Genomic DNA, 23,213 nt, shown 5'->3' with positions numbered 1-23,213 from the left:
TGGCCTGGGAAGTGGGCACCCTGGTCCTGACACCACGGACAGCCAGCTGAGTCCCCGCACCTATTCAGACTTGAGCCCCTTCCGCTACGATGAGGAACTGGACTGGTTTTTGAGTGTTCTGCCTCCAAAGCTCTTCTCCACTTGCCTCCCCTCCAGCCTAGGAGACAGGAGGCAGGATGGCAAGAAAAGTCTTCAAGGTCTGCTGCATGCTGTGGTTCTCTTCCCCAGACCAGATGCCTGGGTCTTGCAGAAATGGTTCTTTGGTCCCAACATGCAGGCAAGGATGAGTGTAGTGAACTTTGTTTTAGCTGTTCTTCCCATCCAATTCCTCCTGCTGTGTTCCAGTGGGATTTAATTGAGACCTTTACTCACTCTCTCCTAAAAGCTGACTCTAAGCAAGTTTGGGTCTGATTCTAAGGCCACTATATCCCGTGGAAGGGGATAATGTGTTCCTTCTCCTCCAAGTGTCTGCTTCTCCTCCTGGGGCTTTAGGCCTCTGAATCACTTCTCCCTCCTGGGTGTGGAAGAGAGAGCGTCCCCTGGGTCTGCCCCCCCCCATCAGGAAGGACCAGAGTACTCCCCAGCTCAGAGAAGGGAACGCGCGCTGAAGGCAGGTGCCGTCCCTGCCACGCCACGCGGGCAGGCGGAGAGAAAGCAGCTCCGAGCGCTGCGGTGTGCCAGGCATAGCTCGAGGCCTCTGTGGATTTGAATCTCATCTCACTCTCCCCCAGGCTGTGTGAGATGAGGAACCTGAGACCCACACACGGGAACAACTCCCCTCAGGCCCCACAGCGCTGTCAGAGCCAGGGTTTGAACCTCTCTGGCTCCGAGGTGCCTTGTCCACCGTGGCGCACCGCTTCAAGGGGCCGGGCCTTTGTGTTACAGACTGGGTGATGAAGACTAGGAAAGGTGGTGGTTCACGCAGGCGGGGGCCCCATGGACGCCCAGGCCCAGAGGTTACCGATGCCATGAGCACGGTCCTCCCGCCCCAAAGAAAGGCGAACCCCCCGCAGACCCTCTTCACAAAATTCAAGACACAAAAATCCAGACTTACAAAGTGGCCAACATTGGGAAGACGGTGGTTTCGCTCTTCCAAATGCATTCACTATGTGATTTCCCACACTACAGTTCTTTAAAAAAAAAAAAGGATTGCAAGCTTCCCGCCTCCTTGGAAGTCTTGGGGCACATCTCTCCCCCAGAGCAAGCCAGAGCAATAGGAGAGAGAGGCTTAACCCTGCAACTTTCATCTACGTGTCCGTGCAGGAAGCATGCTGTTTAAGGAGCTGGAGTGTCAGGCTATCAAGACCGTGTGTGTGTGTGTGTGTGTGTGTGTGTGTGTGTGTGTGTACACGCGCGTGCCTCTGTGAAAACTCCTGGGGCAACAGGAGCTCTAATCAGAGTCAAGGAAAACACCCTTCCACGTTTCCTGTTGAAGGAAAACATCTGCTGTCGACAGCCCTGAAACTCTGAGTCACTGTTACCTGCCGACCCCAAGGAGGTTTGGAAAAATAAATATGTGGGGCAGCAATCCCATGAAGAGGGGATATCCCATGATTAAGTTCCAAAGGGACAAAGCCCCCCCCAGATAGGCCCACCTGCTGGGGTCCTCCATGGCTGTGCGTGGATTGGTTTGTGTCTTTTGTTTCATCCACATGCAGCCAGACAGCGTCACAGACTGTCCACGTTTGAAGGGACCTGAGCTACAATTGACCCTTGAACAACGCAGGAGTGAGGGGTGCTGATACCCACGCAGTTGAAAATCCACATAGGACTTTTCAGTCCCCAAAACTTAACTACTAATAGCCTACTATTGACTGGAAGCCTTACTGATGATGTAAATAGCCAATTAACACATATCGTGTGTGTGGTATGGATTATATACTGTACTCTTACAATGAAGTAAGCTGGAGAAAAGCAAGTGTTATTAAGAAATCACAAGAGAAGGGGCGCCTGGGTGGCTCAGTTGGTTAAACAACTGCCTTCAGCTCAGGTCATGATCCTGGAATCCCGAGATCGAGTCCCACATCGGGCTTCCTGCTCAGCAGGGAGTCTGCTTCTCCCTCTGACCCTCTTCCCTCCCATGCTTTCTATCTCTCATTCTCTCTCTCTCTCAAATAAATAAATAAAATCTTAAAAAAAAAAAGAAATCACAAGAGAAAATACATTTAGAGCACTGTACTGTATTTATCGAAAAAAATCCACAGATAAGTGGACCTGTGCCATTCAAAGCTGTTGTTCAAGGGTCAGATATACTTCTCATTGAGACCCCTCATTTCACCCAGGAGAAGGGGCACAGAGCAGAAATGGCTTGCTCCAGGTTTGACTCCAAGCCCAATGCTCATGCCACTCCACATGACAGGTCCTGCAGGGCAACCCCGGGGCTTGGCTTTAAAATGGCCCCCGAGCCTTAACGATCTTCTCTTGGCAGAAGTCTTGAGCCTTGATGGGTTCTAATGGGGGGATGTCTTCTTGGGGAGACATGGGAACAGACTGTCCACAGAGCCCAGCAGGCCATCCCTGGGGGTGCTGCCGGAGTCCTGGGGAAGCGTGGGGCTGCCAACAGAGCTGGGCTTGAAAGGCTGTGTCCACCTCGTAAGAGCATCGTTCCTGCAGCTGATAAACAGCCCGCACCCACCCTGTGGTGCCGTCAGATGCACTCGCTCTGTATGCACATGACCTTTGAAGGTGCCCCTCCTAGGATCTTTGTAGCTGATCCCTGGGCTTAACTGAGCCCCCAAAGACATGTGCGGTAGGCATACCCCCCACCCTGAGGGGGGAACGTGTGCTGTGTCCACAGCATGAACCCAATCCCAGGACCTCCCCAGACCCCCAGATGCTTCCTGAGTAACTTCTTCGTGTGCCTGTTGCTACATGAGGTAAATATTTTTCCCAGCCAGAAGCTTCATCTGTCTTCCAGTTTAAAGCCAGTGCTCAGGGAGTGAGAGGGCAAGTGAAGAGGAGGAAACCATTTTTGTTTTTCATGACATTTTGTCTCCAAGAAAAACCCAAAGTCACAGACCTAAGCGACAGAGCCTAAATTCGGACCAGGTCTGTTCATCTCCAAAGCCCAGACCCCGTTCTGACTCTAAAGCCAGACCATACTGAGGGCGCTCAGAGGGAGCATCCTGAGCAGGGCCACCCAGCCAGGCAGTGCTCTTCCCTCTGAAGACACTGCCTGCCAGCTTTCAAGTTTCCTTCTGCTTCTCCTGATAGGGCTACCAGATTTAGCAAAGGAAACTATAGGATGCCAGCTCAATTTAAATTTCAGATAAATAGCTAATTGCATTTTTGCATATGTCCCATGTATGCTCCATGCAAAACTTGGGACATAGGCTAAAAAAAAATCTTGCCTATCTGAAATTCAAATTTAACCAGGCGTTCTGTATTTTATCTGGCAATACTTGCTGCTAAACACTTCTAAGTGTGTTTAGCACTTATGTAAGGAAGCATTTATGTAAGGAAGTCAAAGATAGAGGAGGGCCACAAGGAGAGAGTCCAGGCCAGCTAAGGGTCCCACACCTTGCTGGCGGCTGTTCTGATGGCTGCGTCACTCAGTGGGACAGTGAGCAGGATGGGGACTTCTTGTTTTGCGTCGTGCCAAGACAGCCGTGAGTGCTCCACCTTGTGCTGCTCTGGAGAAGCCATTATCCCTGCTGCCAGAGGAGGTCCACTGGCTGGCGATGGGGACTTGGCTTCTGCCCTGCTGTCCCTGCTCCCCAGCCTCCTCTGCAGGATCAGAGCCTGCACCTTCCCTGCCATGACTGAGTGCCTTCAGAGGACCGGGCGAGGGTGAGGAGCCACCCCCAGGTCACCTGGTCCCCACAACATGGAATATTGGGGGGAAAGGACACTGTCATGAGATCCAGGCAAAGCAAGGCTCAGTTTCAGCTCAGCCACTTTTTGGCTCACCTTCCTCGTCTATAGCATGGGATGACAATATGTAAGGTGGAAGGATCACATTACTTTTGATTCAAGAGTGAATTATTTGAAAGTTCAATACAAAGAGAAGAAGCTCTTTTTTAGTATTATCTCCATATAGAAAGTTTCTTTCCAATTTGTGTGTGTGTGCTTAGGTATGAAGTATTTCAGGCATAATTTTAATATAAAAGCAAAATATAAGGAATGTTCTAAAGCTTTCATAGCCATCCTTCTATCTCAGTAGTACCTCTTTATAGTTGGTCTTTGACTTTAAATGCAGATATACTGAGAAATTTTTGGAAAATCAAAAAATTCCTCAGTATTCCTGGAGAATCTGATTTGCCCCACAAACCGGACATGCAACACTGAGAAATTTGCTTTTCGCTGTCTGATGTACCAGTGATCCAAATCAGCCACTTGGCAACATTACAAGTTACAACTCACTGTGGCCCCTGGAAGTCTCTTATAAGAACTAAAAATGTGAATCTTTTCTGCGGGTGCCAGCAGTGATACTGTTTTTTATCATTTCTCTGCATGCCCTCTGGGCTGTGTGTGCTTCAGAGAGTTGAAGTTACATCTGTGTAGTTTTGTATCCTGCTTTTCTCACTTTCAGTAATCTCCTACATGTCAGTCCAGGTGGCTGCATAGTCTTAAAAACCACCAATTTTAATAACTGCCTAGCTCTTTTTTTAAAAGATTTTATTTATTTGTCAGAGAGAAAGAGAAAGCACAAGCAGGGGGAGCGGCAGGCAGAGGGAGAAGCAGGCTCCCTGCTGAGCAAGGAGACCGATGTGGGACTCAACCCCAGGACCCTGAGATCATGACCTGAGCTGAAGGCAGATGCTCAACCAACTGAGCCACCCAGGCGTCCCTAACTGCCTAGCTTTCTATCAAGTCATCACAACATTCATGGTTTGCCCTCAGCTGGATGTTTGCTGCCTCTAAGTGGCTTTCAGAGGGTCACCTTGAAGGTGGCACGTGAAGGGTGGGCACCGATGTGCCCCCTGTCATCCTTCAGTCTTGCAAATACACACACCTGCCAGGGCAGAATCCTAACCTGTCTCAAGGAGGGATTGCCCAGGGGTGAAGGGAGTGAGAAACGAAAGGCCTCTTGCTTAACATAGACCCGAGGTGCCTCAGGTGATGTGCATGAGAACTGGAGCTGAGGGTTTAGGAAGGCAGATCCTGCCTATTCTTTTCTGTCCCCTACACTTCTGCACAACGACCTCCACCTCCACAGCCCCGTCAAGACAGTATTGATCTAGAGCAGCGTCTTTAACAAAAATGGAGTCCATTCTGGTTGATGTGCAAACGAGCCACCCACGCGGTAGGGCTTTGTGGCAGCGACCGTGGGCGCTGGAGCCAGGCAGCCTCGCTGTGACTCCCGACTCTTCCCCGTACTAGCCCGGGGACCGGGCAGCTTGCTTCACCTCTCCGTGCCCCATTGCCTCATTTGTCAGATGGGGGAAATTGCAAGACCTACCTTTGTGTCTGCTTGGGCCCCTCCAGAAACAGAGGTGTGAAAGGTTTCTTGGGGGACCCCCGTGAAGAATAAAGGGGGGGCAGGAGGAGTTGGCAAGTGGGTAAGGGCTTCAGACCCCAGTGCAGGTGCGAGACCTGTGACAGGAGAGGCAGGAGGACAGAGACCTCAGTCACAAGAGCCCAGCCCAAAGTGGGGTCCTGGGAAAGCCTTGGGCAGGGTGACGGGAGGCCCCGAGCAAAGGTCACCCGCAGGAGGGCTGGTGGGGCAGCCCTGGGCCGCCCTTGACCTCGTCATGTTCAGCCAGGACTGGGAGCCGCCCAGGGGGAGGTGGCGGCTGAAGGCTGTCGGCCCACCTCCCCGCCCTCAGCAGGTTCTCTTCAGGGAGTTCTGAGCCGCACACTTCCATGGCTGTCCCACCAGAGGGGAGATAGGAGTACTTAGAACGGTCCTTAATATGTGGCACATAGGAAGCACCATGGAAGCTACAGCTGCAGCCGTTACTTTATAGCATGTGTTATAATGCATAAAGCTCTTTCCCGTATTATTCCATGTCATCATCCCAAGCACCCCCTGCAGCTGGCATCTCCTCCCCATTTGAGGAAAGAGAAGACAGGTCCCAGGGGTCCTGTGATTTGCCCAAGGTCACATGGAGGGTCAGGGATGGGGGTCCGAGTGAATGGAAGCCCCTCGAGGGCGGGGCTGTGGGGTCCTTACCTCTGCGTCCTGCGGTTCAGATAGAGATGAGGGTAACACCGACGCTTATCCTCAAGGAGCTCCTGTTCTGATGAAATAGATAACTCCTGGAGACCCTCACACATGGAATTACTTCCTGTTTCCTAAATACAGCAGGTACATCTTCTTCTGTCTGCCTCCAGCCCTCAGCCCTTCTTTGTGCTGACTTCCCCACCTGGAGGGCCCAACCCACCTGTCAAAACCTGCCCATCTTTTTTTTTTTTTTTTTTTTTTTTTTGAGAAAGAGAGAGGGAGAGTGTGTGTGCAATGGTGGGGACGGGGAGCAGAGGGAGAGAGAGAGAGACAGAATCTCAAGCAGGCTCCACACCCCATCACAGAGCCCAACATAGGGCTCAATCTCATGACCCTGCGACCATGACCTGAGCAGAAATCAAGAGTTGGATGCTTCACCGACTGAGCCACTCATGCGCCCCCAGAATCTGCCCATCTTTTAATGATCGGTCATTTCCTCATGACAATCACCACCTGTCCCCCAATGGGAATTACTTTACTCCTTCTCGGTCCTTCCATGCACCACACTTCGTACCAAAGCCTATCATTCTGCACTGTAGTAGAGTTTGTTTACTCATTAGCCCCCTGCAATAGACCGTGGGCACGTGGAAGGCAACAACCATTCCCTACTCATTTACAAATCCCCAGCGGGGACCAATATCAGCAGTAATGGATGATCCATAAACGTGTGTGACTGGGTCCACTGATTCTGTGCAGGGTGTATGTGTGAGAGGGTAGAGAGGTGGTGTGGAGGTGGCCAGGGGCAGACACAGAAGTGTGTGAGCTCTGTGACAGAGCTGCAGGAGGTGGAGTTGTGGGGGGGTTACCTAACACAGGCTGGTATTCGGGTGGGCATCTTTCTTGAACTGCAATCTCTGGTTGGACATTCTGTCCTTGTACCCTCAAGGACTAGCGCAATGCCAGGCACATGGTAGGTATTCAGTAAGTTTTCTTTGAGTGAATAAAGTGTTTTCTCATTCGAGTCCAGATCAGTGGCTTTGGACAAGACCCAATACCTCAATCCAGATGCTGCCTGGAGGGGTTCTCAATCAGGGGCAGTTCTAACCCCCAAATAGACATTTGGCAGTGGTTAGAGACTTTTTTTATTGTCACAACTGGGGGTGCTACTGACTTCTAGTGGATAGAGACCAAAGATGCTGCTAAATATTCTGCAGTGTGCAGTTCAGCCCTCCCATCCAAGAATTCCAAGCCCAAATGTCAATAGCCCCACTGTTGAAAAACCTTAAAATAAACCCAGAGCGCCTGCAGCCAGGGTTTGGAAGGCTATGTCTGAGAGGATTTTCTGTATCAAAGCATCCTTGGTTCCTAAAGTTGGAACCACCTAAGAGTCCCACCTCACTCAATGGCTTAGCTTCCAGACCCTTCCAGAGATGACAGCTGGTGAGGCGGGGTCCACAGCCCACTTCCAGCTCCCTCCTCCCTTCATCTCCCTGGTCCTTCCCACTAACCCAGGACCATTGAGCAAACAGATGCCATCTATTCCAGGAGCTGCTCAGAGACCCTCTGTACATCGGGCTGAAACACCAACGCGTGCGTGGCAAGGAGTATGACGACCTGCTGGACGAGTTCATGCAGGCTGTGACGGACAAGTACGTGGGTCGGCCTGTTCCTTTTGAACAAACAAGAGGTTGGAGATGCGTGCTTTTCTGGGTGGTCTGAAAATTGCAACTTGACCCCATGTCTCTGGCAGATGCAAAGCCAATGGGTTTGTTCTGTGGGAGAATCTTTGAGAGCGGGGAGGGGAGAGAAGAGGGTCGATGACTGAAGGCCCATGACTGGGTGGTGGTTAAGTGTCTGACATCCCAGGAAGAAACCCCCTTGGCTGAGCTGTTCTGGGCTCTTGGCATGAACAGGGATGTGGTGAGTGGTGGAGAAAAGAAGTGTACCCTTCTGACAAACTGGCTTTGGAAGGCAGCTTGCCACATGAGCTGTCATTTTCCACCTGTACGTGAGGACCGGACAGCATTAATGAGCCACCGGAGCAGGCCACACGGGCTGTGGGCCTGCAAGATTTATGAGGTCTTATCTGTGCACTGGGGTGTGTGATAATTGGCAGCTTCTGCCCCCCTCACCTGCCCCATCTGTCTGCCATTATGGCCACCCGTACACCCTGCTGTGGCTGGCATGGTACTGACTGGGATGGAGTTCTGGAAACAGCCCCTCCCCCCACCCATGTTTAGTCTGACAGGCAAGTCAGTCAAGACAGAGTTCTGGCAACTCAGCAGGCCCCTGCAGACCCAGCAAGTCCCCTAGTCACTTGAAAACCTTCAGCCTTTCTTGCGCAGGTCATGGCAGGGCTGGCTGGGCGTCCTTGGCAAAGGCCTCCTTTGCCTGTGCTCAGCCACTCAAACCAAAGCAGTGGGCTGGGGAGAGCGCTGCTCTGACCTCTGCAGCTTTGGGGGCAGGAAAATTGGATTTGACTCTTTACCCCACCACCTCTAGGTCTGTGATGTCGTGGAGCAGGTTACTGAGCTTGTAAATCTCCTTATCTGGTGTCCCTATCTGGGGATAAGAAGCAAGCATTTTATTGTTATAGTTGTTTTTTAAGATGAAAGAAAATAATACTGTAGTTACATCGGATGGGAAGGACCTTATAGAAAAGAAGAAATTAGTAAGGGAGTATGGGCTAGGAGGGCCAAAGTTCCTGAGTAAGTGAGAGGGTGAGGGTCTGGTGCACACCTGGAGGGCTTAGCCTTAGATAGGAGCACAGAGGCCCGGCCACAGGGACTGGGGGTGGGAGGAGCACTGGGCACAGGTGCAGGCAGGTGGGTATTTGAGGTGGGGGTGTGTGGAGGCCCACTGATTGAGGGCAAGGTCATCCACTGAGAGTGACGATAGGGGTGCAAGTGGTGGAGGTTTAAGGCTGGAGAAGGTTTGACCTGCAGGGTCCAAACTAGGGCGCTAGGGGATGATTGCTGGATGGCCCCATGGACCCCCCGCAGATCACTGGGCATGAATTTAACCAATTTCCATGTTTTTCTCTAGCCAGTTTCAACTGTCTGGATGCAGGACAGGAAGAGGTAGAGAGTAGGATTTAATCAGGGTTGGGATTTTGATAGGCAAGAGAGAAAAAAAGAATTGCAAGTATATTCAAGGGGCTGATGATGGTGATGTGTCCTGAGGTCTGTGCTGAGTAAGAAGGGACATGACGACATTGTGGGGAGGATAGGGGACCGTGACATGCATTATCAATGAGGTTCAAGAATGACTGAGTTGGGGGCGCCTGGGTGGCTCAGTTGGTTAAGCGACTGCCTTCGGCTCAGGTCATGATCCTGGAGTGCCGGGATCGAGTCCCGCATTGGGCTCCCTGCTCAGCAGGGAGTCTGCTTCTCCCTCTTACCCTCTTCCCTCTCGTGCTCTCTATCTCTCATGCTCTCTCTCAAATAAATAAATAAAATATTTAAAAAAAAAAGAATGACTGAGTTGGATAAAAGGTAAAATGAGCTGGACAGAGAGAGGTGGTCATCAGGAAGTTAGGTGTTCACAGCTGAGATCGTAGAGGAGGTGCTAACCACTAAGAACCACCAAGGCAGCTAATGGAGGGTCAACTGCATTAATAGAGGTGTAGCATCTAGAACAAGAGAGGTAAATGTCCCAGTTCCCGCTCCCCCTTTCAGACCATTCTGAACACCACATTCGGGTCCAGAAAGGATACTGTGAGGGTCATAAATGACCTGACATGCCTTTGGAGAGCAGTAACCATGACAGTGAGGGGAAAGGCTTAGCCTAGTGGGGAGAGGACTTAGGGACTGCTCCGTCTATATTGGGATGCAGTACATGTCCAGATATCTGAAAGCTATTCCAGAAAGGGGCTCACCTTGTCTCCGTATACCCACATGGAGAAGAAACAGCTGGTAGAATGGCAAAGGAGGCAGTTTTCAGCTGAAAACAAATCAGAGCTATCTCACAGCATACCTGACTCTCTGTGGGAATGAGTTCCCTGTCACAGAAAGTGTTCAAGTGTAGGTTGTTGGTGGTGCTATTACAGGAGGAAATGTAAGCCTCAGAGACTCTTTAAGATGCCTTCCTACCCCGGGATTCCATTCGGACCATGCAGGATCCCTGCCTGGCTGGCAACATAGGTATTACTGTACCCATTTTGTGGAAGAGGACCCTGGGGCCCCAGGAGGCTAAGGAACCAGGACTGCAGGGGGAGTGTGGGTCTGCTGGTGACTCAGGTAGACTGCTTTCCACCCTGTTGGGTTCCCTGCAGGGGAAGAGAAGGGGGTGCAATGGGCTTGGAGATCCGGGTTTCTGCTCCCCGTGTCCAGGGCCCACTGCTGACCCAGTGAGTCAGAAGTCATTCCACGACTCCCCAAAGAGAAGTCTCACTATTTGCGTGAGGAGGTTAGATAAACGAGGATGTGAGAGGCGCTTCCATTTATCATCGGAATCAGCTCCCAGTCTCACAGACACGCAGGCAGTAGGGGGTACTGGGGAGGGGCACGCATCAGCCGAGAGGAATGTGTCCTCCAGTGGAAATGATGATGGGTTGACAGTTGCTTGTTTTGACTCTCTAATAAGCTAAAGCAGATGTTTCAGTGGATACTGGAGGTGGGAAATGAACTGGTCTCCCCAGGCCCTCTGGAGGCTAGAGTAGCCCCAGGATGGAATGCCCGGATGGGGAGTGGGGGGGTGTGAGTCAGCAGCCTTGAAGCCAAACACAATGTATTTTAAGAAAGAACTTTGGGAGACGTTGACGCCTGCCTTCAACTTCCTTGTCTTTTTCCAAACATCCTGCTACTGAGAAGCTCCACCTCTTTGCCCCTATCCACTAACGGGGATATAGCTTAAGGGTTTTTGGCCCAGAAAAAGATGTATCCTGGAGTCTGGCCGCTGGGAGGACCCACCCAGGCAGAAGGAATCACCACGTAAGGCTGCAAGCGCGCTGCTCAGAGTTGAGACAAACATAGTCATTCCGTCCTCCCTACCCTCTTTCTGCCCTGCAGACCCGGAGCCCGGTGCCTGAGTCACATGTTTTCCCTGGCCATTTCCACTTCCATGTGTTTTCTCGTTCAGGTTACTTACAGCAGAATGGATGGGAATGGTCTGTTTTCCATTTGCACCTGTGACCCTAGCCCCGTCTGATGCCTGGACTGACTGTGAGGTCAGCAGCAGCTTCAGCCTTTCCATGGGCTCGGGAGGGAAACCACCCCCTTTCCCTCTGGCTCCCAACCCTAAAATAGAGGTTCCTAAGGTGCTGGGAGGAGTGATAAAGAAGAAGGTAAATATCATGGAACATTACATCAAAAACTAATGATGTAACGTATGGTGATTAACATAACAATAAAAAATATTAAAAAAAGAAGGTAAATAATAGTTTAAAAAAAATAACTGCTTTAAAAAAAACATCTGCTTTTTAGCGCCAGGAAAATATTCTTTTTGAGTCTCTCCATCTTTATACGTCTGGTTCTCTCTCTCTCTCTCTCTCTTTCAGTCTCTCTCAATCTCTCTCTGTCCTCTGTCATACACACACACGTGCACACAACATCCTAACTTGATACCTGAGGTTCACATCAGAGTGGGACTGGCACAATAAAATTTCCACCACATTCCACTAGTGAAAGCAAATCATAGATCCTACCAGATTCCAAGAGAGGGGAGAACACAGGACAAAAATACCAGGAGGCATGGTTCATGGGGCAGCACTGTCCCCTTGCAAACCCAACATCTTTTTGTGTGACATTTCTTACTACAAAAATGAGAAAGGGAAACTTGCCCAAGGATAAAAAATTACTAGATTGCTCCAAGATCCACCCACCGATACTGACTTGTTAAGAGGCTACCCATCCAGTCCTCCTGAACTTTGCTCTTGGAGCCGGAAGGAAGCCTTTGATGGCTGCATCTGCCACCACCGTCTCCCTTGAGAGCCGCGTGCAGAGCCTTCGTGCTTATTTCCCCAGTCTTGAATGTCTTTCCATTTTCATGGCTGTTTCCTTCTCATCATTCAGGCTTGGAGATGGGTCCACACCCAGGCAGCAGGGTCGTACAAGGCAGGACATTGGCGCTGAGAGTCCTGCATGAAACTAGGAGCCTTCAGTGGTTACTACACCCTCAGGGAAGAAGAGACAGGCTCTGCTGGGCAAGCCAGGCAAAAGACAAGGGGCTTGTGAGGGGAAAGAATGTCTCTTGGAAGAAACCAAAACACTAAGCCTTCACCACATGTATATTTAGAGTCTGCATTTATAATATACACATAGTTAAGAAATGAGTGTAAAATATTGTCCCCTGTCAGCGATATGGCTAGAGAACCTTCCTGGCAGAAGGCAAAGTCAAACTTCTCTATGAGGACACTCCCACAAGCCATGCTGTGTGGAATCCCTCGAGGGGAAAAACAATTCCCCAATGAAAATAAATTCATGATTCACAATAATCCACATGGAAACAATCCACACTATGGGAAAATCAGATATACAACTAATAGAAGAATTAGAACCCCAGAAAAAGGAATATTCTCAGAAAGATTATAAAGTAGCTCTGCTTAAATCTATTAAAGAAAAATTTTTCACAAGAATGAAGTAATAAGGAAAGTACAAAACATTTGGAAAAAAAAACCAGCAAGCAAATTTGAAAAAGAACAACAACAAAAAAAAGTTTTCTGAAAATGAAAAACAGACTCCTGGAAATCCAGCACAGCATTAGGGCAGGACATCATCAGAAAACCCATGTCCTCAAAACGTACTGCCTGAGGGCACTTCAGAGACTCGCCCTTCCTATGCCTGATTATCCAGAAAGGAAATGGGACACCAGGGTGTTTTATCAGGAAAGATTTTTTTTTTTTAAGATTTATTTATTTGAGAGATAGAGGAGGGGGTGGGGGGAGGGGCAGAGGGAAAGCATCCTCAAGCAGACTCTGCACCGAGCGGGGAGCCTGATGTGGGGCTCAATCTCACGACCCTGAGATCATGACCTGAGCCAAAATCAAGAGTCAGACACTTAACTCACTGAGCCACCCAGGCGCCCCTCAGGAAAGATTTTTCTGAGCTGCTACTGATGACACAGAGCATTTCTCAAGGGAAAGAAAGGGTGGATAAGACTGGAGCCCCCAAGTCCAAGCCTCCTCATTCTGTGCCAGAGGGGATATAGCAATTCCAAACAATCCCATAGCGTGGTCCATTCCTTTCATTTTCTCTTTGTCTCTCTTTCTCTGTGTCTTGTTCATTCACACACACACACGGTTTCTTCTTATTCTACCACATTCATTTTATTAGGCTTAACCAGATTGTTTTTTAATAAAGTTGGGTAACTGGAAAAAACTCTGAAAAGGAAAAGATTTTGTCAAGATAAGGTCTATAAAGAAAAAAGTATCTGGATGCATCTACACCAACCTGTTAACAGTGCCTGTAGTTAAAGGATGAGGTTGCCAGGGATTTTCGCTTTCCAAGCCATTCATTTCTATAACGTTTGATTGTTTGTGCACTGGCATCTCTTTTGTGATTAGAAAAAATAATGAATTTTTTTAATAATGAGTTAAGCATCAATTCTTTCCTAGAAATAGTTCCTTGTATTTAAAAAAAAAAAAAAAAAGTCCACTAAAGAAAGAAGCAGGCAAGCATCCCACCCTTCTCCCTCTGGTGAATTCAGTGCTGGGCTAACCTAGGCTCCTGTACACAACAGAGCAATTCACATACATTCTGTCATTTAATATAATAGTCCTATTAAGTAGGTAATTTTTGTCCTGTCCCACTAAAATAGAAGTTGCAGGGAGGGATCTTTGACTCCTCTGTTCACTGCTACATCTCAAATACCCAGAACAATGCTAAGGGTACTGTGGATTTTCAGTTAACACTTACTGAATGAATGCACAATTTACAGATAAGGAAACTGAGGCACAGAAAGGTTAGGGAGCTTGTCCAAGGTCACGCCTCTGGTTAATCGTGAAGCCAAGCTGTGAACCAAGGTAGTCTCACTCCAGAACCCACCCAACATACTCCAGACACCTTCTTGATACAGTAGGCAAAGAAGATAAATGGAGGGAAGGTCTTTTGGAAGCTATCCTACTTAGCATACTCTGGCCAGCTTGTTCTAGGGCAGGGTTAGTGCCCTGCCCATCCTCACTGTAAGGGGGGGCTCTGGAGGAATCAGCCATCAGCTCCCATCTTCAAAACTCCCTAGCTACCAACAGTGAGGGAAACACCATCTTTGTTTTCTACTTTTTATTTTTATTGAGATATAATTAACATAGAACACTGTGTAAATTTTCAGTGTATGACCTGTTGATTCGATAAATATATTGCAATATGATGAGCACCACAGGGTTAGCAAACACCTCTATCATATCATGTCATTATCATTTCTTTTTTGTGATGGGAAAATTCTCCGGCATCTGGGTCAGTTAGCTGGCTCTTCTTGGTTCTTCCTTCTTTAATCACCAAATGGAGGGTGGTCCTGTTGCCCCATCACTCACCAGAGCTGAGTGCCCCCTCCAGGTCCTTTTGCAAACTACAAGCCCACCTCGTGCGGTCAACCCCCATGGGAAAAGCTGAGGTTCTTTGGTTCCAAGCTACTGCTGATGCTTTTAAAATGGTATAAACAAAGGAAAACCCCTAAGCTCATGGCATCCAGACTACAAAGAAAGTTTCGAGATTTTTTTTTTAATTTTAAGGGATTGTAAAGAGCATGAGTGTTAGCTCTCAGCCCTGATGATGTTTCAATGGAGTGTTCCCCTTCTGAGTCCCTCTCAGCAGAGACTGTCACTACTCAGTATTTTCACATATATACTGAATTTTAGGAGTGCCTCCTGCAGTTCGATCTGTGTCTTAACCTCGTGTTCCCAACCAGCCTGCCCTAGGACTATAATCTCACAACCTTAGAATACCAGAGCAAGAATCAACCCGTTCACTTGACCCAATTCTGTCCCTTTACAGGTGGGTAAACTGAGACCCAGGAAGTAAATTATTTCCCCATGGTCAGAGAATGATAAAAGCAGTGGGGAATTAAGGGGAACCTATCCAGTTGTTTGCTCTGACTCACGTAATTCCTGAAATTGCTTCCAAGCTTCCTTTCAGCCTGTATTTATCATGCGCTTTCTCTGTGCCTCAGAGTGTGGCCCAATACAAAGAGCAGACCTGTCCTGGAGGAGTCATTCTTCCTGACATTGTAATCTGGACACATAAAATAATCAGAAAATCGTTCAAGGCAGCATTTGTTTATTTCTTCATTCATGTAATTATCCATATATGCATTCATTCAGAGGACAGATATTTATTGAACATAGTGGTAAGTCAGGAATAGACTTTGCTCTCAAGGGTTTATAATCGACTAGGGGACAAAAAGAATATATTCACCCCTGAGTTTGTGAAGATTTAGCGTACACCTGGCAAAGGGCCCTGCCTGCAGTGTCAATCAGGGTGGCCCGGGGGAACACAGTGGTCACAGGGCTTGGGACATTGGGTTAGATTTAAAAGTCATGGTCTTCTTCCCAGAAAAGAGCTAGCCACTCACTTTTACAGAGCACCCCCTCTGTGCTGGGGGCTTTACCTTTAATTATCACAGCACCCTTAGAGATAAAGAAACTCAGGCTCAGAAAGGTTAAGTAACTTGTCCAAAATCACCGAGCTAGAAATTACAAGAGTTTGGACTCGCCCCAAACCCATGTGACTCCAAAACCTGAGGAGGTTTGCTGCAAACCCCCTGCGGCCTGCTCTCCCCGCCTGGCTGGGAAGGTCGTCCGGCTCTTGGCCTTGTCTGTGTTAACCTGAGCCACGGGGGTAAAGGAAACGGCCTGAACGGAGGTGACCCAAGGACACTTTGCTGCTGGGGCCTCTGGAACAGGGGTGTGTGGCTCCAAGGGGAGCTGATGCCCTGAGAATGTGTATGGTGGGGCACTCAGTGGAGGGACTGTTCTCTGCCTTTCGGTCATTCATGCTTCCATTTGTTCCCAGCACTGACTGGGCCAGGCAGGCTGAGGGCACTGGGCATACTGCGGCATGCTTGTTTGTCCAGAGCTGGAGGCGGGTAAAGGGGGTCAGTGAGAGCTCCTTCTTCAGCTTTTGTGTCATACAGAGGCAAATAGACCACTTCCTGCCCTCAAGGACACTGCCCCATGCTGCTTTGATCTAGTCTGTCCCCTAACCTCGCTGAGTGTTTCCTTTTCTCCCCCTCCCCGCTGTGGCTCACTTCTGTCCCGAAAGACCACACACATGGACCGGGATTTCCGACTTTATTGTCCTCCACCCCCAGACCAGCATAATTCAAGGTAAAATGTAGCCAGATCTATGGGAGAGGGGCAGTTGAGACTCTGAGGAGGTTGGAGATGTGATGTATGTGGCAGTAGTCCACCTGAAGAGAGAGATCAGAACAGGCCCACACTAATCAGAGAAGGTTGGTGCAACATCAGGGGCTTTATGACAGCTAAAATGTACAGCCTCTGGGCGGATCTGAGCTGGTGTGAATGCTGACACCCCACAGCCAGCCAGCAGGTTGGTGGCTGGGAAAAATGCACGGGCTTTAGGAGCAGAAGGTTGTGCCCTAGAGGAGAAACCTGGTGCTGACTCCTGCCCTTTGAGAGGCCGCAAGGTCAGCAGGTCGGCCACCATCCTCTTCCCAGCACTGGGATTTCTGGCGCCATTTGCGTGCTTGCCCAGGAGCTCAGACAAACCAGGAAATTGAGGAGGAAATCCATACTGTTCCTGAAGTTCTGTCTGGCCAGGGATGGCCGACAGAGCAGCGCCTAAGGACCGGCCACATTATTCTGCTACTTTTGCTTAGAAGTTGCTGCTTCCTGTGACTGTCTTGTCACTCAATGGAGTTTTCCCCATCAGGCCAGAACGCCAGCCACAGGAGCCCGCCAGTCTGGCTGCCAGAGCCCAGCACACCAGGGGGATCTCCTGGGGCTGGACCTAGGAAGGGCAGGGCCTCAGAGGTCCACCCTCACCCCCTGACTGGACTCCCTTCCGCAACTTCCGTGCCAAGTGGAAGGGATCACACCAACTTCCAGTGACCACAGCATCCCTTCCAGTGACTGGTGGCCTCTTTCCATCCAGTGTTTGAAATCTCTGCCGTAGAGAGCACTGAAATGGGTGTCCTTCTGACTCCCACATGTTGGCTCTGCTTTTTCCCCCAAGGCCACATAAAATAAGTCTACTTTATTCCTTGTCCACAGATCAGTCCTTCATGTCTCTGAAGATAATCGTGATGCCTCATTCCACTTGGCTTTCTCTTTTGCAGGCTCAGTATTCCCACTTTCTGCAATCCATTGTTTCTAGTTTCTTCGCCTACAGAATAGTGTACCACCATGCTTGTGATCCCCTTCCCAACCCCTGCCCCGGCAGAATGAGTCACTCCCTCGTGCACATCTGTGGTGGAACAAGGGTGTAAGGGCTTCGGATGCACCCATCCACGACCTCAGAGTACATGTCTTCCTCACGCTCTAACTGGACACTGGCTCCCACCTCCCCCATTTCCCTAGGATCTCCCAACACTGCTTCTCTCACCTGTCCTCCACACGAGCTCCTTTACCTTAGAGGTACACCCCATCTCAAAAATGAATCCATCCTTCAGTCCCTCATCCCCCAATGGCTGTCACCCTTTCCCTACTTCATAGCCAAGCTTCTTAAAACTGATTGTCACTGGCCTTTCCTCCCCTTCCGTTTACTCTTTAACCCCCTGCAGTATGGTCCCCCCACCACCACTCTACTGCATGTAGTTTGGAAAAGGTCATGAATGGTCATCGAAACGCCAGCCCCCATAGACACTTCAAGATCCCCTTGGCCTTGACATCCCAGCAGCATCTGACACTCCCCACCGAAGCCCGTCCTGTGGCTCCTGTGACTCCTGCTCTGCTGACCCCCTTCCACCTCGCTGGCTGCTCTGCTGACTCTCCTTCCCTCTGCTCGTTGGATACATGTAGGCCCCAGGACTCTGTTTTCTGCTCACTGCACATGCTCTGCCTGAGACCCTCATCCAGTCCCATGACTTTGACTGTTCACAATGCCCTGAACTTCACGTTCCTGTCTGCTGAGCCTCATGCAGAGCCTACTGCTTTAAGAACATGTCCACCTGGACATCCCAGCACCTCAGACTCTGCACATGCCAAGCCTATCCTATCAAGTAAGTTTGCCGGTCTTTCCCTATCCCCAACCTCAGTGAGCAGTGGACATCCCTGTCCCCCATCCTGGGCTCCTTCTCCTTCATCTTCCACATCTGGCCTGTCAATGCATTCCTGCCCTTAAAAACCATCCCCTTGGGTAGCTGGGTGGCTCAGTCGATTGAGCGTCTGCCTTCAGCTCAGGTCATGGTCCCAGGGTCCTGGGATCAAGTCCCGCGACAGGCTCCCTGCTCCGCGGGGAGTCTGCTTCTCCTTCTCCCTCTACCCCTCCCTCTGCCTGTGTGCACGCATTCTCTCTCTCTCTCCCAAGTAAATAAATAAAATCTTAAAAAAAAAAATCCCCTCCATGCACTCTGTGCCTATGGCATGGGAGGCTTTATACACATTATCTCATTTAATTCTAACACCAGGACTGCAAAAGAGGCATTGTTAGCCCACTCTATCATCAGTGAAGACTGAAATTCGGATTAAATAACTTGCCTAAGGGCACGATCCCAAAGTTCTTTCCACTCCCTGACACTCTGCCAGTCCTCCTTCACCTCGTTTAGCTAGCCTCTTCTCTCCCGCTCTGTCCATTCTGTCTACAATGCCTTGTACCAGCAGGACTTCATGGTCTCTCGCTGGAGTTGACCTGCCTCCTTGTCTCTAGTTTGTCCTCCCAGCTGTCCACCCTGTCATCCACTGTGCTGCCACAAAGAACTCCCTAAAACACATGCACTTTCCTGCCTACAGCCCCTCAGTGGGCCCCACTGCCCTCCAGACTGTCTAGGCTCTTTACACAGGCCTGTACCCAGGCTGGTCTCCCCCGACTGCCCCCCTTTCTCCCCACACCCCACCCAAGCTCCAGCTCTTTTTATTTTCCTGCAGCTCCAGGAAATTATTTTTTTTTTTCCTAGAGAGAGAACATGTGTGCACAGTGGGGAAGGGGGGGAGGGCAGAGGGAGAGGGAGAGAGAGAATCTTAAGCGGGCTCTCTGCACATACTCTCATCCCACACGCATGTGCTATTCCTTCTGCCTGGTCACCCTTCTTCCTCCCCCACCTGCACAGTCTTCCTGTGAACCTCTGCTCTTCCTTCAGGCCACACATGTGAAACCCTCACTGCCTCCCTCCCCACCCCCCGGGGGCAGAGCTGCCTGCTACCTTGGAGGCCTCCCACATACCTAGCACATACCTTTATTATTACCCTGGCCACAGTATGTTACAATGGCTTTTTTATTTTCTTGGGTTCCCATCATTCTGAGATTCTTGTATTTGCCTTTGTGATCTTGCAGGTAAGGTGGTCCCTTGTTCACAGCAGATACTTAGACATGTTTGCTGGATTGAACTTTTATGTCATACCTAGGATAGTGCCTGGCACAAAGAGGATATCCTGCTGAATACATTTCTTTAATAACTGAAACTGAGGGGCACATGGGTGGGTCAGTTGGTTAAACGTCCGACTCTTGATTTCAGCTCAGGTCATGATCTCAGGGTTGTGGGATTGGGCTCCACGCTGGGCATGGAGCCCGCTTAAGATTCTCTCTCTCCCTCTCCCTCTCCCTCTGCCCCCCCCCCCCCCCCCCACTGCGCACACATGTTCTCTCTAGGAAACAAAAATAATTGAAACCAAAATGTCAATAAATAATTGTAATGCAGGGTGATATATGGTATGATAAAGATATACCCAGAGTGTCCTGGCAGTCCAGAGAAGAAAAGAATTAGTACTACCCTGACGGTAGGGAAAGCAATGGGACAGGGAAGCCTTCCTAGAAGAGGTGACATTTCAGCTGGGCCTTTCAGTTTGGGTAGGAGTTGGCCTGGGTGAAAGGGGGCCTTCTAGGCACTTGAGCAAAAACACGGAGCTGTGCAAGGACCCGCGATAATTGGGAAACAGCAGGATGTGTCCAGGGTGTGGGAAGACACAGGCAGGGGTTAGGCATTAAGTTTGGGGCCAAAGTGAGTACCAGCCAAGGAGTTTGGACATAATCCTAAAGGCAGTGGGAGCCCTGTATGGATTTTCAGAAAATAAGTGGCCTGCACAGATTTGTGTTTACAAAGACAAGGAGGATGGATTGGGAGAAGGGGAATAAACCTGGAGGAGGTGAGATTAGTTATTGTAGGATCCCGGCCAGAAGAGGCAGTTGCCGTAATCCCAGGGAGAGATGGCCTTGCCCTGAATTCACCCAGCCCCACCTGGTACAAAGTTCTTTCTGTGGAGAACTGTGTCTGTCAAAGTGTGCTCTGCCATAGGTGGCCGGCGGTGGGGGGACACAGAAGGTAAAGTCCCTGGTCAAAGAAGTTTAAAAAATGCTTGCTTAAACAGGTTTCATAACTCAGGACTTTTCAGAGCCTTCAATATACACTGCATATGTTACATGTAACATTCAGAGTTTCTCAAACATATTTAGCCACAGAAACTTTCTGAGAACATCTCAAGGGACTAGAGTTTAATGGAATATATAAAATTAAAAAAAAAAAAAGACCAAGAACTTTCATGATTCTGTCAGCTCTAGTTCCTGGGAGGAAAAAAATAAATCAAAGAAATCACTTTCCACTGGGTGACAACTGATGTTCTCACTGAGCACTCTGCTGTGAGAATCTTGTGTAGAGGGGTTTTGTTGGGGGACCAGACTGGCCTCCCATGGAAAAATGAATGTTGCTCTTAGTCCTCTGGTTTGGAGACAGGCTGAGCAAATTCACCCGCTCCTCCCAGGTCCCTAGTGTTTGTTCAGGCCTGAAAGAGGTTAGACCCAGGTGTTTGAAAGAATGGCAGGTCCTGACCTATGGAACAGAGAAACCAGGTCTGCAGCACCAGGAATGTTTTACTCACACCACATCCCTCGCGCAACATTCAGTCAGCTTGCTAGTGGGGTGGGCAGAGCATCTACCTTAGAATCTCCTCATCCTGGGGCAGCTGCATCCCAGGTGGCTGGTACCCAGCTCTGTTAGTCCTGGACTGGGTCTTGTCACACTGTCATACCTAGCTTGCTTGGGCTCCCAGACATAGGTCGCCTTTTGCAGGCTTCCTCGTGCGAACACTGGGGGAAAAAAAAACCAAACTAACCAGCCACCCGTCAGCCCTGTGTCTTTAAGTGAGCCCTGGCCTTGGAATGCCTTCCCTGGCAGCTCCAAGGCCATTTCCCAGCTGAGTCCCCAGGATGGAAAAGTCGGCAGCTCTGTGTGTGGCTTGGGGAGGGGCCTTTCTCCATTGCAGCAATTCTACACTGGAGAAGCATCAGACAATCCTGAGTGCCTGCCAGGGCTTCAGGGTGAAGAGTTCAGACGTGCAGAAGGGGACAGAACAGCAGGAGCCTCCCCGGTGAGGGGGCAGTTTCTGGCAGGAAAGGTCAGCAATATGCTGCCAGCACTAAAATCAGGAAACCGCCCTGAGCCCAGAGTCGCGCACCTGAGCGGGTCCCCTTTTAGGGGCTCCTCTGCACCAGCTGTCCTACCTGGAGGGGGTCTGCCTCAACCCTGCTTGCTCAGCTAGTCTGCTGTGTCTCCACTCCAAGCAGACTTGAAAATACTCCACCTTCAGATGTTCCTGCCCCACATTGCTCTTACCGAGAAGGGTCAAACCTCCCTACTTTGGACTTGCAGAAAAATCTGAGTGAGGTTCCTAGTGTATCTACTCCAGCCGTCCATTAAGTAGCTCATGCTACAACACCACTGCTCTCAGAGCAGGAAACTGAGACCCAGAGAGAGAGGAGACTCACCCAAGACTCAGAGTTTATGTCAGAGACGGAGAGAACACAGTTTGCCTGTCTCCTGGTTTAGTGTTTTCTTCTCACCACGTGGCCCTGTCTTTCCCGATGGAGAAAGAAATCCAGTTTTGTTATCTATTTAGCTGTATCTTTTACAAAGTCATATTGCCATTAAGTTAAGGGTAAGTTGAAGCAGTAACATTGCTATGAAGATAAGTGCTAGAGTCAGATATAGCCGGATTCCAATTCCAGCTCCACCGCTTTCCAACCACACAGAGTCAGTAAGCCCCGGGCAAATCACTTCACATCTGTAGTTCAGGAGTCCTTCTCTGAAACAGCACCTACTTCATAAGGTCATGTGAAGATTAACTGAGATAATGTATGTAAATAGCTCAGCATGATGCTCAGCGAGTAATAAGCACTCGATAAAGTTTAGCTATTTTTATTACTGTTGTTAGTAGTAGTGTCTTAATGAATATGTAAGGCAATTATAATTAACATTTAAATTGGTGTTTTGGTGAAGTCCATTACCTGTATTTGAATGTACATGGATGAATTGAGAACAAATTTTTTTCATCTAGACCATTTCAATTTTCACTTTGAAATTTTGTTTTTGTTCTTAATTACATTAACAAGTTGGCAGGCAAACTCACTAATCTATCAACTCCTTCATATATCTATCCCTTCGTAAAACATTTATTGGACAACTAAACTATCACCTCATCACAGGTGTTCAGTAGATGCTTTTGGATGGATGCATGGACAGATGCATGGATGGGCTGATGGATGGATGGATGATGTCGACAGCAACTGGAGTAATCACCTTTGGTTCACACCAGCCAGTGGTTTGGTTTTATGAAAAGCCATGAGGGGCTGAGTGACTGGAAGAAAATGGTAAAGGTCCCAAAGGTCTCAGTGGAGACAAAGAAAAGGTACAAGGTGCAGTAGGAATGAGGGAAGCAAAGGACAGGCTGTCAGAGACCGACATGGACAGTATGACATTTTGGAGTAGGAGTGGTTCCTGGTAAGGAAAGGTCCAGGGAGCAGCCATGGGGATAGGTATCTGAGGTGGATAGGGGTTCTGGAGGGTCCTTAAATCCAAGGAGATCTGGGAACTAAGTCCAGGTTACTGGATGGAAAATTCACATTGCACACTGCACATTTTGTGCAATTCTAAGTTAGGATTAAAGTACCCTGAATTAACGAGGTTTTACTGTATCTCATCAAATTGTTCCCTGGGGAGGTTCTCTTATATAAAACGGAATGTAGGAGGGGGCCAATATGGTGGTGTAAGCGGACCCTAAACTCACCTC

The 23,213-nt window shown here is 49.3% G+C and overlaps 1 protein-coding gene across 5 annotated transcripts in view; it reads left to right on the top strand.

Moving 5' to 3' along the window:
* ME3 (malic enzyme 3) overlaps positions 1 to 23,213 on the top strand; it is a 221,933-nt gene that overhangs the window by 159,490 nt on the left and 39,230 nt on the right. For all 5 annotated transcript variants that reach the window (XM_073879843.1, XM_073879841.1, XM_073879842.1 and 2 more), the window contains one exon: positions 7,652 to 7,755. In XM_073879843.1, the coding sequence (XP_073735944.1) occupies positions 7,652 to 7,755 (104 nt within the window). The remainder of the gene's footprint in view (positions 1 to 7,651; positions 7,756 to 23,213) is intronic.

The sequence above is a fragment of the Callorhinus ursinus genome, unplaced genomic scaffold, assembly GCF_003265705.2.
Source record: "Callorhinus ursinus isolate GAN/ISIS: 27379988/994484 unplaced genomic scaffold, GSC_fseal_2.0 scaffold35, whole genome shotgun sequence".
Classification (NCBI taxonomy): Eukaryota; Metazoa; Chordata; class Mammalia; order Carnivora; family Otariidae; genus Callorhinus; species Callorhinus ursinus.
This window is presented reverse-complemented; position numbering and strand designations above follow the sequence as displayed.